This window comes from Ixodes scapularis, unplaced genomic scaffold (assembly GCF_016920785.2).
Source record: "Ixodes scapularis isolate PalLabHiFi unplaced genomic scaffold, ASM1692078v2 PGA_scaffold1__304_contigs__length_218370807, whole genome shotgun sequence".
In the NCBI taxonomy this organism is placed as follows: domain Eukaryota; kingdom Metazoa; phylum Arthropoda; class Arachnida; order Ixodida; family Ixodidae; genus Ixodes; species Ixodes scapularis.
In genome coordinates this window covers 114,847,948-114,863,668 of record NW_024609846.1, presented here as the reverse complement: position 1 = coordinate 114,863,668, position 15,721 = coordinate 114,847,948, and the positions used below count along the sequence as shown (strand labels likewise).

General features: G+C 48.5%; 1 protein-coding gene across 1 annotated transcript in view; it reads left to right on the top strand.

The window, feature by feature from the left end:
• The window catches only part of LOC8053885 (calmodulin-binding transcription activator 2), a 955,024-nt gene that overhangs the window by 446,875 nt on the left and 492,428 nt on the right, over positions 1-15,721 (top strand). The window contains 1 exon segment of the mRNA XM_042290892.1: positions 1,528-1,758. Within this exon segment, the coding sequence (XP_042146826.1) occupies positions 1,528-1,758 (231 nt within the window).

The following is a 15,721-nucleotide window of genomic DNA, read 5'->3' as shown; positions in this document are numbered from 1 at the left end:
TCGTATACTCAGCCGCCCCTGAAGTCATTCGAATATGTAAAAAGAGAAAATAGAATGCATCAGCGTGTTCAACAAGTGGTGATTTCAGAAATTGGTTTCGATAATTAATACATTTCATTAAACAGGCTTCTCTATCCTTGAAGTGTAGGCTAGCGAGAAAACGAAACTGATCAAAACGTGACGTGTAGCGACTATTCAAATTTATTTATAACCTGCAGTTCACTTCTGCAATGGATTACATTAGAGATACGAGCGCCTCGCTAAGGGCAGTAGAGAAAAATAACATATACGGGTAAATCTTGCACAGTCTTTTCGTATTTATGCAAAATATGACAGTGGTCACCATCCTAATTGGTCACAGAAAATACAGCAGTATATAAGCTGGTGGTGTCGACTGGTCGTGTGTATAGGAATGTAGAGTGTCCAATAAAGAAAAAAAAAGGAATGTAAAGTGTCAATATCTCGTGTTGTACCTTGTGCTGCTTGTGAACGCGGTCATGTATAAAATTCTATGGTGTATGTATGTGTGAAATGTGTTGTGTTATATGAACATTCGTGCATGTCTGGCGAGGCGCTCAAAACAGAAACTGTTGGTTTCTTTTTTTTAGCTTGAGCACTGTCCGTTAGGTGGCGCGTGGCGCCGCCCAATTCAAGGGGTCGCGCGTTTATGTGTCTACTTATTTTAGTGAAAAACATGGAGGCGTTCCTTGGCTCCACGGAGCAGCCAGGGAGGGTTCGGTTCTCGGCCTCTCGTCCCAGTGGGATCAGTTCCATAGCTAGTTGAATGGGTGTTCCGTGCGGTGAATAGCACCAAGTGCGTGCACAGACGCGGTGAGGATTACCAGGGACTTGAAAGTGGATAACGAATGCTAACAGGTGAGCAGGAGCGTTGAAAGATCGGAACCGACGCCGCTTGAATCGGTGATGCTTGGCCTCGCCGCTGTCTATTGAAAACGCCGGATCACGTGCGAGAAGCACAGCAAGCATATGCTCTGTTCAATAAAGACATCATTCCATTCGTCGCTATACGATTCCTTCTTTGAATGTTTTCTGGCCGCGAAGTAAATGCAGCCGGCCGCGCGAAAGTAGTCGCGGACAAACCCCCTCGAATGCCCCCCCTCACATCGTCGCCCCTACTCGTAATAGGTGCGATGCCGGTGCTTTGAGGCGCGTTTTGGAGTGCTTCAGTGCGCACGGAAGGCAGCGAACGGGCGTACGCACTTGAAAATCGTATTTTAGCAAAAAGCAGTCCAGCTCGCTAGGCCTTACTCGTATTGCTCCACTGTCGCTTGCCAGCCGCCATGTTGCTTTTGGGGGTGGTCACTGTGACTATCTTTTGAGTACGTGCCGTGTGACTACCCATGGGGTCGTTAGTATAACTAAAGGGGGGGGGGGGGGGGGGCAGCGATATCTGTGACGGCTTCTGACTACCCGAAATGTAGTACCCTACGACTACCCTTTTGTTGAGAGTGTAGTTGCGAAATTTGTCTTGACGACGCAAAGTGTAATCCCTGCTTCTCCGTCCAGGGCGGCTGGTGGGACCCGCGGCCGCCCGTGCGAGTGGCGCGGTGGCGTCCTCGTCGCCACTCAGCAAACCCGTGCTGGTGAAGGGCCACGCGTCGGGTTCCGTGGCCAGGACCTTCTTCTGTCCCGTGAGCACCAGCAGCCTGGGACACGGCAACGCCCCCGCGGTCGCCGGCTCCACCCCTGCCGCCGTCATCAAGTCCGAGCCGCCGACCGCCAAGGCGAACAACAAGGGTGAGTCTCGGAGCCAGCTTGCTTCAGCTACATGGATCCGGGGTAGTCTCGCCATTAGTCACATACTAGTATATCCTAACTGTCCTATCGTTCTGGGTACATGGGTATACTCTACCTGCCTAGCGCCCCAAGAACGCAGGTATAAACTCCTACTCCCGTACTGCCCTAGTTATATCTGTGTACGATAACTGCACCTATAGACTAGCGAAACTCGATAGACCTTCGCATTGACCTGCTAAAGATAATGAAGGATCAGGTGTTCAGCCATTTACATTTGCACAGCTTGTTTAGATACTTTTTTAACAAAGGCAAGATGATTGTTTGTATACCTACAACCATGGTCGCTGCGCTAGTTCGAGTAGCTTTCCCTGTTCCAATCGCGAAATTAACTTCACGATGCAGCGGACAAAGCAACGCCAAAGATGAAAGAGCGTGTTGGTGACGCAGCAACGAGTAAAATGATTGCACTTTATTATCAAATGGCATGTGGCATCCCGAGAATTAAAGGTCTGAGGCGTAGCGCCCTGAGAATGAAGAGTTTGCGTGTCAAGTTAATAACTGGATATCCTGTAGGAGCGTATACAGTAGTAGTAAATGTCTGAACGCGACGGGATGCGCATAGCTGTGGAGCGTGTTCTTGAACGCATCGCTGAAAGGTAGGTGGCAGCAACGTGCTCGTTGGACCAGTCAACCGCCTGTCTTATGCGCCACGTGATTACTCTTTGTGCGCATGCTACCGCACAGAAAGAGTGGGTCGGTCGGTAAAAGGCAGGTGATAGACTGGCGCGGCAAGAACGATGCTTCCAGCGCTACGACAGCTTAGCGCTGAACAACAGAGTATAGGGTGTTGTCTGGCGCCGTCTGCCGATACCCGAACAAAAGGTTCGACTTTGCAGAGCACTCTTTAAGCGAATATGTTACACGGGACGCCCACGGCTTATTGAACGCGAAAGCGTTGTTAACTAGCCCTAACGCGATAAATACGTGACACCTGAATCCTCATCCAGGATACTGATACTCGGGAGAGAAGCGCCTTTGTTTCGGTACTGTAGTTTCGGGCTGCACCCGCGCGCTTCCTAATTTCCGCGCTTCGTCGTTAATAGTTACCGATTGTGCTGGTCGAAGACGAGATTAACTCGCGCGCAATTCTCGGTATTGAGTTATCTCGCGCGCCACGGCGGCGTGGCCAATGCGCGCGGCGCGATCTCGCTGGGAGGCGTTGCGTCGCTGCATTCCAGGAGGAAGGTTCGCAAGAAACAAAAAGAAAATGAAACAAAGGGGCTCCCTTGTTGCCTTCCCGCGCGGAATTCCCGCCTCTCCCGAGCAACACCGACTTTTCTGGCAGCCGACGCAAGCAGCGAGAGCAGGCGGCTCGGTGGCGGAGGCGGCATCCTCCGTTGCGCTGACCCAAGTCCGAGGAACTTGTGGGGGCGGTGGTGTTCTCCTAACTACAGGCTGGCCCCGGCACTCGTTTTTCTGCCGACGGTGGCGGATGCTCTGGGCCAACCAAATGCTGCTGCTCGTGGCTCCGGGAGTAATCGCTTTTGTCTTTTTTTGTTTGTTTGTTTGTTGTTTTGTTTTGAAGCGTGTATCTACCACCGCAGGCAACGGTTGGAACGAAAGGATTGGAGACCACAATGTGTGCCCTGTTTCGTGTCCTACTCTTTGATTCCTTTTTGTACTTTTGTTTTAGGCTCGAGGTTCGCCTGTCTAGGATCGCGGAGGAACGGTTTCGTATATTGGTGGTCGCTTTTCTTGCGCTTGGGATCGGTCTTCCCCGGTTGGTTCGGTTGTGGTTCGCTGCGATGGCTGTCTCGGCTGTTTTGTTAGGCGTACAGTACGGCGTCGGTTTTGCTTCTTAGGACGTGTTCGCTTGAAGGGTGTCAACGTGTGCGCTGAGTGGTGCGAATCGCCCGCTTTGGCGGAGCGAGGTTCCTTACTTCTATCGTATTACAATCAGACGGCGCTTGCTATAGTCCCTGGCGGCTTTAGAAACGCAGGGGCGTGGTGTCTCTTGTTAGCGCTTCCTGCTTTCTGATTCGGCGTTCTTATCGGTCTAACGCTGCTGTCTCATTGGCTGTGGAGTAATAATAAAATGCTCGGGGGCTCAATACACCCGGCGTTTCTCAAGCCGTCGGTGTCCTGCAATGGAGTTGTTTGCTTTATTAAAATAACATATCTTATTTCGCAAACTAAAATACTAAAGGCAAGGAACCATTTTTGCCGCGTTTGTTGTACGCGCGAAAGTACCGGGTGTTTGTGAAAAAAATAAAAGAAAAATACGAAATGTTTTTGTGATCCGACATGAACTTATGTATAATACTACTACTACTAATAATAATAAGAAGAAGAAGATTATCATCATCATCATCATTATCATTTGCCAATTTAGGTGCACTGGGCAGTACACAAGGCTAGACTGAAAGGCAAGGGTTTCTACACGTGAGCTTCTGCTAACCAGCCACCCAGAGCAAATGAGCGAAGTAAAACCCAATATGTGATGAAGAAATATATAGGAGGAAGGTGAGAATGAGTGTTGACGATTGGGCTAGTTGGTCATTCATATTAGCGGAAAACAAACAGCGCAAGGACAAGGACAGAGTAGAAGGCGGTATAGACACACACAGCGCTGACTTACAACTGAGCTTTATTGGCACTGACAACCTGTATAAATACACAATTTGCCCGGCCCAAAAGCCAAGAAAAGAAGCAACACAACAGGAGGACTACTCGTGTTCCCAGAGTCATCTGCAGGCGCCGTTGTTCTCCGATCTGAGTAGAAAAATAACTCCTTTTACTGGCGAAATTTCTGAGGTTTTAGCCACTTTTAGTAAATGCTTGCAACCACTGGTTATCACGCACTAATTACCAGTAAACGGTTCAATAAGATTTTTAGACCTTAGGCTGCAGTGTCTCCCCACACACACCTGCTGGCTTTATGAACCAAGGAGTAATAAACCCCTCCTGTCGTTTTCGTCTGCCCACTCTAAACTGGTAAAAAGGGGAGTCATCAACATTTGCTTTAAGAACGCCCTTAATACATCCTGCTTTCACTTAGTCAAGGATAGCTTTAAGAATCAAGTAGCGAGGCTCACGGCCGCGGGCTAGCCGTTGCGCCTCTTAACGGCAGTCGCAGAAACTCTACCAAAGAGAAGACGGATTGAGAATGCTGAACAAGTTAACAGGAGAAACAAGAACATCAAAGTACTACCGTACCTACACAAAATATCCCATAATCTGAAGAAAGTGGGACGTCGAGCTGGTGTTCACGTGGTCTTTTCGGCTCCAGACAAGCTATCTATGATGTGCAAAAGAGTGAACTCTCATGTAATAGAGAGACAGGTGTGCACCAAGGAACACCAAAACCAGTTTGTTTCATGTGTTGCGGATGTTGTGTACTCTATTCCCCTCTCCTGTGACCGGAGATACGTAGGGCAGGCAGGACGTTGTCTTAATGAGCGTTTAAGAGAGCATCGTTATAATGTGTCTCAGGTTGTGTCGGGGCACCTTGGGGTGCATTGCCGCGATTGCGGATGTACTCCGTCTTTTGAACGATGCACGGTCATCAGAAAACAAAAAGATAAACTGACACGTGAGATTATAGAAGCCCGCGCCATTGGACAATCGGGCTCTGAGTGTGTTAGTGCCCCGTCACTTGCCTGGACGGAAAAGGAGTGTATTTTTCTACTCAGATCGGAGAACAACGGCGCCTGCAGATGACCCTGGGAACACGTGTAGTCCTCCTCTCGTGTTGTTTCTTTTCTTGGCTTTTGGGCCGGGCAAATTGTGTATTTATACAGGTTGTCAGTGCCAATAAAGCTCAATTGTAAATCAGCGCTGTGTGTGTCTACCGCCTTCTACTCTGTCCTTGTCCTTGCGCTGTTTGTTTTCCGCTAATGTGAGGATGAGATGCGTGAGGAAGGAAGGAAGGAACGGCCGGTAGGATGCACTCTATGCTAGGCCTCAACGCCAGACGCCAAGCGCCACCCTGGACAGGAAAGCTCGAAGCACAAACTAAGTAGGTAAGTGCAGGTGCCGCGCAGTGCCAGGCCGGCGCTCGCGTCCTGTTCAAACAAGAATCCCAGCCGGAAGTCGCCAACAACCCCCGCGCCTCATCCGAATCCCCCGCTACCCCACGACGCAGAAACCCTATCACAAAAGCACCGCACGCAAATAAATATTAGGTGATATCTTAGTGCTGCTTTTGAGGCAGAGGAGTCCAGATAGAGGAGGGCGCCGCGAGGAAGTTTTCGAGGGCATCCAAGATCACCGAGGGACGGTGGTAGATATTTTGTGCGTGTTGGGAGCACAGGTCCTTCGGTTCGTTTATTGAGCCTAATTGATGAGTGCAGTTAGGTAACATCTATGTAGCCGTCTTGGAGCCTGCAGAGGGGTGGAACACGTGCCACAACCCTTCTGTGTTCAAGTGGCTGTGATTTGATTTCCTCTAGCCGCTGTTTGTATGGTGGTAGAGGCTCCCACAAACCAAGTAGGCGATGCGAGTGGCGCGACGCTGTATGCTTTCGAGCTCGGAGGTGAGGTGAGCCTGGGAAAGAGACAGACGGCGCTGCACTACTCCAGCCTCGGCAGGACCAGAGCGGTTGCTTCAGGGCCACACTATCTTGACAACTTTGTTACGATGCCCAAGGCGCGTCTGGATTTTGCCACTGTGTTCTCTATGATGGTGGAGAAGACTAGATATGAAGTGAATAGAACTCTTAGGATAGGAAGTAACTGGACGGCCTCGATCGGGCAATCTGCAATTGAGTATGTGGGGCAGGCAGTGACTGCTATTCGATAGGCGCATAGCGGCACTCTTTCGGGGGCCTGTGCTGAGACCGTTGGGGAGGGCCGAGGCATTAAAAAGTCGAAGGTTGCTCTGGAGACCTGCAGTGGAGGAAGGACACTATATAGGGGCTAATGTTATGGTGTCGTCCGAGTAATATAGAAGTAGACTTCCGGCGGAGTTCGGCATGTCGTTGACGTGTATACATGATGAATAACGTAGGCGCCAGGACAGAGCGTTGAGATGATCCCTGATGGGACAAGGAAGTCTCTCGATGCTTGGGCACACAGTAGCACGCGGTAGGAGCGATCAGTGAGGTAGCGGCTCATCCAAAGAAGGAGAGGTTCATTAACTGAACGGGCAACCTTCTGGAGAAGGATTGAGTGGTATAGCGTGCCGAAGGCGTTTTGTAGATCGAGTTGGATAACGTCTGTCGGGAGGCGGCCGTCCGGGTAAGAGCTCACAAAGTGAGTCACAGTGGTCAGAGCGGTTTCACAACTATACAGTCTGGCCTGAGCCCGTGCTGGGAGGCCGAGGGCACACCGTTGTCTTTTAGGTAGTGAATACGATGATGGTTGACGGCCCTTTCAACTGTGCGGAACGGGATGGAAGTGATTGAACTATGTCTGTGGGTTGATGGGTCACTGGGGGACTTGACCGCATGCCCCTGGGTACGCGCGTCACAAGGCGTCGTCGAAATATCGCTAAAACAAGAAATGTCATTCTGGGCATTTCTTTCAGTGAAGATGAACTTTTCAACAAGCATGGAATATTGTTTCCTTTCTTGCTGGCCTCTTTTTTTTTTTTTTTTTACATTGAATTAACCGTTACAGAAACCGACAATGGCATTTTTTTGTTTTGGCGACATTAGGCTTAGGTGGTCGTCGGCTTAGAGAGGTTTTGTCTTTGTCCGTTATCTTTTAATCCAGGTAACTTATTTAAACTTCTAACTTCACATTCCCGCGAAGTTTCGGCTTCTTATCACGCGTAGCTTATTTACGCGGGCCGAAAAAACACGGTTCTTTCTTATCTCTCTTTGATGCATCGTAGGTGTGTCGCCGTTCTACTGTCATCATCCGTCATCTACTGTCATCATCACAACAACGTTCGTGAGCAGAGCCGATGCTACCATTTTGTTTGCAGTTGCAATTTACTTGTTTCATGAATAATAAAAGAAAGCATCACGTCTTCTGGGCACTTTGACCATCATGCCCCCCCCCCCCCCCCCCCCTTATCCGCGCATGAATCACCATTTCTCGCGGGACGTAAGATTTCTTTTTTTTTTTTTTTCGCTGCTTCTTTTTGAAACCGATTTCTAAAAGCTCGATTGAGCACGCCAAGTTTTTGCTTATGATTGACACCAACTGCCGCCCCAAAATGCCGGAGTCGCACTTTTACTCTTATCCGCGCTTATCATGGGGAATGGCAAGTTCAGTTATTGTTCTTTTTCACTGGTTATGTTTTTTTTTTTTTATTTGTACTTGATCTTTTGTTTGTGCATCGTATGTGCGTCGCCGTTCTACTGTATTCTAGCCCGTCATCTATCTTCGTCTTCCGGGGTGCTAAAACAAAACACGCGCTTCCTCCAATACATGTGTAATTAAAAGCTTTCTTCTTTATTTTTTTTTCGGCATTATTTTGTTGGTTTCTTTGTCACAGTTCCTTCGAAGATACGAACTATTTTCCCTGTCTCTCATCGGCGTCTCGAAACGCCAAGTTGCGTCGTTCGACGGCCATTCCATGGAACTTTTCATTTCCCAAGAATACGACTTTTACCCGCGTAAAAATTTTACGTCTAACGTCCAACTAAAAAAAAAAAAAAAAAAAAAAGAGTTGCTTAAAAAAAAAAAAGGAAACAAAAAAAAATGGTGTCTATCGTAAATATGTTATGTACTACGTCCAGTGTACTGGCTATCACCCTCGGGCGCCGCAGACACTCTTCAACGTTTGTCTCTTCCGCTGCTTCGGACCGAGTTTATTGGAGCATTATTATAACCACCTTTATGCTTCTTTTTAACGTCTATTGTTTAAGAAGGGTTATTCTTTCTCTCATAATTTGTGTACTGTGGTCTTTATGGATGTTCTTGCGGGTATCGTGTTTGTTTTCTCGCTGTCCTTAGTAGTCGTTCTTCATAGTTCGGATTTAGGGCACATCCCTCTACTCTCCCGACAATTCTCACGTTTTTTTTTTTTTTTGTTTGTTTGTCCAACTTTTTGCCGATACGATGTGCTGCCTTAAGTCTCGTGGGTTCCTCGTTCATTTCACGCGTTCGTTTAGTCGTTGGCACTGTCGTCCTTTTAGATCGCGCGGTCGCACCACTCGTACATTATATACATGAGACATTCTGAGGAAAAAACTGTCTGAGGCTTGTTGCTTCCTTGTATGACGGTCACATCGGTCATACAAGCCATGTGTGCACACATGTCTGCAGCATACATATATGACGAAAACATGTTTCTAATGTGCGTGAGGCGTGTTCGTAAGATACGTCTGTCATAAAGTCTGCAGCGAGCACCATGTCTTTCGGACGACGCAGCGTGACCCCGGCTTCGAACTGAAATGTGCCTCTCAAGTTGTGCCCTGTTTGTTGTCGTGTGGCTCCTTTGTTAGTTGAGTTGTCCCTTTCAGCCACGCGCTGCTACGACTTTGTTTTCAGCCACGCCACGCCATCAAGGTTTCCGCAAGTTCTTTGTACCCGTGGAAGGAGGAAGCTTCTGGAGGTGACGCGGCGCCACCAGAGGCGAAGCCCGAAGTGTGGAGGCAATGACCAAAACAGCTGTGGTCTTGGCGGTCGTTTTTGGGAGCGTGTGTGTACATTGTGACCGCGGGAAGTGAGTCAGCCCCAATGGGTCTTTGGTGACTTGCTGTCGATGAGAAATGTAGCCAGTTCAGTACGACTGTCAGAGGCTATAAATCGTTAGGGTACATTGTGCAGTAGTGTTACGGGACCGCACGAAGGAGCGGTCGCGTAACACCACTGCATCCAAATCGTCAATTTGGATGCAGTGGTGTTGTTGGCCAATAAGCCAACAACCAACACCAAACATCCAAATCGTTGAAACAAACAGGGGTGGGGATCAAACTCGGGATCAGGTGTTGTTGGCCAATAAACATTTTGGAAAATGTTTGAAACGCACAGCAGCGGGCTGAGGCTAATAGTTGCGCACAGCACGTACTAGCCCTTTTTTATTTTATGGACGCCTAACAAACTGCGGTTTGCTTTACGTGCTCTGGCCATATGTTTATAGTCATTGCGAAGTCTTCAACAAAAAAAAATCTGATTGAGCTCACCCCCCCCCCCCCCCCCCCCCCCCCATGTTTATCTCTAACGTGAAGTCGTCGGGTCAAGTCCGACGTTGAGGTATGTTTGCAAAGCGCTGACAAACTATGGTTACTATCTAAACTCGGGGACATGAAAGTGTAAAGCAGATGAGAACAACGAACGAAGTAATCATACCGATTTTACATATGTTTTGTTTGTTTTATACCCAGCAGCTTTTATTTTGTTGTCATTCGGTCAAAGAATTATTTATAATGGCTCTCTTATATGCGGCAAACAATTCCAGGTACGGACGTACTAGACTACAAAGCCATAACCGAAACTTTAATATCTCGCAGAAGGACAACGTTGGAGAGAAAGAGAGGAAAGAACGAAACCGACTGTGGAGGTACCTGACAAAAAGAAAAAAGACGCTCGCTCAGCTTGCCTATAACACGCGCGTAAACCGTGTCATGACGGAGTTGCCCATAATTATACCGGTGACGGTGACAGGGTAGACGAGGAAGATGTAGCACCAGAAGCAGCCTCTCCGTGACTAACGAAGGGGCTCTACGCAGCAGGGAGGGCGAGGTTGGCCTAACGAGATGCGATGCGACGGGGAACAGGAAGTCGCCATTATCCCCCTTCGATGGAGCCGGGCCAACCACCTGCGTCTCATCCGGGCCGCGATCGAGGGAGCTTGTTCTCCCTCGGCGCCTGCGGGATTCCCTCTAAGTACCCGTCTCCTCCCATCGCCGTCTTCCCTTCTCCCGTATTGACCGGCACGGGAAGGCAACACCTGCGACTTCCACGTGACCGAGTTTGGCTCGTATAGCGGTCCAGCGCCGCCTGTCGGAGTTGCGTGTGGAATGTTTGCTTGAGAGAGTTTTTCTTACAATAACTGAATAAAACTGTCAATCAATCTGTGTTCCGGTAAACCAGTGATTCAATCTATCAGTCATTCAAGCCATCCGATCAGTCAGTGTTTGATTTCGCACGAAACACTGGTATACACTGCGTGGGCAAGCAGTAAAAATGTATGACTTTACGAGGCCATCAGCCGACAACAAAGAACCGGAAACTCGTGCATTTCCTTGAAAAGAAACATATGTAATATTGAGCTTATTATTATATTATAATATATTAATAATAAACGCGGTTATAGAATAATAAACTGGGCTATATTAAAATACCGAGCCGACTAATAATACATTTCAAATCGAGCACCAAGTGTGTACACACTGAAGAAATGTGCCTCTAAGACAAAACGTGCAATTAACGCATTTTTAAAACATATCTCAGATATATTGCGACTATAATTAATTATGCTCGTAATGTTCTTCGAGTGTGCTTTTTTGTTTCAATAATAATGCAGAATCCATGTACATTTAAATGTACAGCTTTTTGCCAAGAGTCGGACAATGAAAGAATTAAGCAATGCAGCCTGTTGATTTATTCAGCAAGTTGGAACGAGTGCGTCAGGGGGGCAGGGCATTATTCTGCCTCATATTTTGTTGCAGGTTAAGAATAGCGGGACAAGCCCGCCCACAAAGCAGGCTAGTCTTTCCACTTTAGCAGAGCGAGTGCTGAACGGGGAGGGGCGAGTGGAGAGGAGAAAACCACCAATCGTAGCGAACCGAGAGTTTTGTGACCGGAATTGGTCCTGCTTTATAACTTGCAGCTGACAATGCCCGCAATAGACTTCAAGCTGTTGCGGGCATTGTTTCTCTCGTTCTCGTCAACTTCAAACTTTACGAAAGATTTCAAAACGCATTAAATCATTTTATGACTCACTCGCCTTTATGACTCACTCGGCATGTACCGATCGGACCCCCGGATCTAATGAAATCTCCGAGTGCAATTCTTGCTGAAAAGACGGACGGAAAGGATACCCGTATACCCATCACTGCAGCAAATTCGCTAGCTATTGGTGATTTTCATCACGAGTATTTTTTTATACCTACTTTCACGGTGTAGCCTATAGACCTTAGGCTACGCCGACAATGCCCGCAATAGACTGTGAATATTTTGATTCGCTAAAGATAGCTGACGAGAGAACCGGCCGGGAGAACTACTGGTCTAGCCACTTGGTGCCGTCCGTTTCGCAGTAGCCGCCAATATATGATGGCACAGCCAATAGAGATATGTCACGCAAGAGTATTTCTTCGACCCTCCATCGACCGAGCCTATACGATGCTAACATTCGATCTTGATTCTGAAAGGGGTCTTTTGTTTTATTCAAAAGCTCTTTTCTGTCTCCTTGGCGAATCGAGTGTTTTGGTTGCTTTCGGCGTGACCTCCTAACACGCAAGCGCGCCGAACGCGGAATAGGGGGAATCGATGAGGCATTTATCGAGCGCGAGGAGGTATTCTTTGTAGCGCATAATTGTATCGCGTGCTCACGCGTGGCTCGATTGACTCTTCGCTGCCGTTGCAATCCGTCGAAAGATCGATGTCCTGGACGAGCTGGTGTTTATTTTAGCGCATGTCGACCGTCTGTGTTGGTGTCCGGCGATCGAATGAAATCAAGCTGAGTCCTCTTCCTTTCCCAGTTCCCATTTCTTTGTTCTGAACTGGATCATTTCTAAAGTCGAGTTCCACCTTGTGGCTCAATCTGCAGTTCAACCTTTTCTTGCCTTGCGATTGCGGTCTCGTAAACGCGTTTGTTCGGGCACCGTTTCTTTTGCGCGTGAATGGCGGCCGAGAATACGGAGGCAAACCGACGGAGAGGAAGAGGACAGTCGGTAGACGGAAAGGGTAGCCGTCTTTGTCTCCACCCGTGCTCTGTCCCTGCACTCTGCGCGAACGAGGGCGTCATCTGCTCCTTGCATAGGGCCTGGCATTCGAGCAATGGTGTACATTGAGCGCGTCTTCGACTAGCGCGTTTAGCGTCCTATCCCGCCCATACGTCAAAAGTGGTCTCGAAGTGGCACCGAATGACGTCACAGAGGCCGGAGTGACCTGACGTATCCTGATGTCAGATGTCGTGATCTTGGCGGTTGGTCGTACATATGCTGGCGAAAACCACGAACGAACGCGAGTGTCGCTGTCGTCGGGGCGTCCCAACTTCTGGCCGCCGAAGCTTCCGTGGGCTGGTACACTGGAGAGCGGCCTGCAGCAGAACAGGCGTCTGTCACATCCGCTGCTGCGAAGCCGCTAGGGTCGCAACCGGGGGCAGCAGGGCACTGCTACGACGTCATCGGGCGGAAATCGAGGGACCACCTTTTTGGACGCGTTAAACCATAGCGTCTTATATACTGACAAAACCTGGCAGATCGCCATGAGAAGCGGCCTCCGAAACGGAAAAGGTGGAGCGGCAGACAGCGGATGAGAGGAGAGCCACGTAACTGGCGCCCCGCCGCGGCGAGACGCCGAAATATGCCTCTCCCGAGCGAACAAGTGTGTTTCGGGTCCTCGCCGCTGCAAAAGTTGTGCGCTGACGTGCAGGTTCCCCGAGAAATGGCTCTTTTATGCTTTGTGCTACCGGAGCTTCCTGCTCCAAATTTGCGACCGGGCACTCATGGCTCCGTTGTCGAACTGCCAGGCTTTGTGAGTATAGAGGGGGTATGGTTAAGCATGCCCGTCGGAGACGCGTTCCAGGCACCGTAATTTGAACGCCGAATGACAGGGGGATGGATGTATGAATGAATGGATGGCTGCTAACGGTTGTGGCTTTTATAAAGGGCGGTAGCTTTCGCCACCTAGCTTAGCATACTAAGTTGATTGTGATAAAGGTGGCCAGACTGAATTTCAGAAGGGGACTCTTTTCTGAGTCGTGCCTTTCGCGAGCTAGGTCGTGAAAGGAGGGCGTCAGACTCAAGAGGCAGAAGGGGCAGGACGGACGTTTGTCATCGAGCCGCATATATCTTAAGCGTCAGCTAAAAAAAAAATGAAAAAAAAACACGAATATTTAATTAAGTATTGTTAAGTAGGGATTGAACGGTACGTCCATGTATTGTTTCGCCACACCGGAGCACATGTATTTTAGTCGCATTGTACTGATGACTAGCATATTTTTAGTCTATAAGTAGCAGCGTTGTATAAGTCGTACCCCCCTATAAATGGCCGTTTTCGCAAAAAAAAGTTGGTTTAATAGTCGCTCTTATCGATAAGTCGCACTTCTTGGTACATGTGCGGTCGGCAGAGTCGCTCCCACTGCGGACGTATGCTGCGCACAATTCGAACCGTCCTCGGTCCGCCGAAAAAGCAAGCCATAGGTGGATAATTTGCCGTTTATTCTTTGTCGTAAATTTTATACGGCCAACTTCTCGCACCATTAAGCTCCGCGCTTAGGAAAATAAATCGTATAGGTCGCACCGTTGTATACGATGCACCGAGAAAAAAAAAAAAAAGGAATAGATTGGCAAGCAAACCCAGCCTTTTTGCACGGGGAAAATACGGCATTATTATTGGGTTCTTGCAAAGTATATCCCTGCAGAAGACTGCAGCTGGGGATTCGCCGTTTTGATGGCTCCATCTCGGGAGCGTGTTTGCGACTTTTCAATGCTGGCAATTTTCGCTAACAGATATGCCGAGTGGGTTGCGATGTTTACAGTTTACGAAGGATAAACACTTTTATAAACGCTTAGAAAGGTCGAAAAAAAGTAATGGACGTTTTATACGCGCGCCGACTGAAGGTTTCCGCTTGCCGCCACTCCGACATTCCCGAAGAAAAAACTGTAAAAATAAAAGTAAAATAATAATGCTCGCTTTGATTACTGCAGTTATCAGAGCCAGCGCAGCGGCTTATGCAGCGATGAAAGCCGCATTGTGCGTTGTACTCAACAGTATGCGGCGCTTCCGGCAATATTGCGCTCCATTTTTACAGGATTACGTTAGGCTCAGCTTCAAGAACACCGCCAAGATTTCTTCCGTTGACGGAGGCCTTATACAGTCTCAGACTATCTTGAGGAAGGTTGTGTCGTTCTGACTAAAGTGCAAATTGAGCTCCCCGTAGAGCATCTGGGATTTAGACCTATACACCTTGTTTACTCGAAATGTCATAAACAAACACCATGGCGTAGCGTGCCTTTTCTTTATGTTTTTCTTTTCAATGCGACTGTGGTTACCCCTAAGCTCTAACGTTAACTTTCCGTATTTCCACACATTCGGAGCACACCCAAAGGTAAAAGGCTCGCGCCAAAATCTGCGAAACCAAGTTCTGTGGGGATTTTGTTTTTTTCGTCTCTACTTTGTTTTTTTTTTAGATCTCTCGGAAGGCGACTCTAACTGCAGTGAAACATCGGTATACTACCGCTTTCAGAGAGTCTGAAAGGTAGACAGAAACGACACAACCGCTCGCGGCTGTGTTGTTTCCGTCGACCCTTTTTGTGTTTCCTGGAGCGATTCGATTTTGGTTCCCCTCCTTGGTTTATATTCTTACGTCGTTGTTTTTTTGTTTTTTGTTTAGCCGACGTCGTTGCTTGCAACGGCGGTCGCTCCTTGTTTTTGTGTCCCGCTCGGTTGCGGTTCCCGCTTCCCCAAAATCTTCCTTCCATAGCCGGCCCCGTTTCCCCCATTCGTTCTTTTATTCCTTCTTCGGTGGGCTTCTGTCAACGCCACCTAGTAACGGACAGCGTAATAGGCACAGGGGAATCACTTATTAGGCAGTTTTCGAAGATTGTTTTCGCTGTCCCTCAACGCTGTCCGCAGCCCGTTGACGAGACTCGGAAATTTTCAGGCGTGTTCGTTTCGACGCGACGAGTTGTAGTTGCTCGAGCGCTTGCCAACTTTATTGATTCTTATACAATGCGCGATCACGGTGTTTTCCGGCAAAGTAAACTAGAGAGTAACTATACTAGGTACAGACCTTATAGGTGATGTTCTGCTGCTTTTTGTGTCGCCAAGCGATATGGGCCCATCGACGTCCGCGTGTAGACCTTTTCCACAAGGGTGCCGCCATCTTGGATTGTCGTCA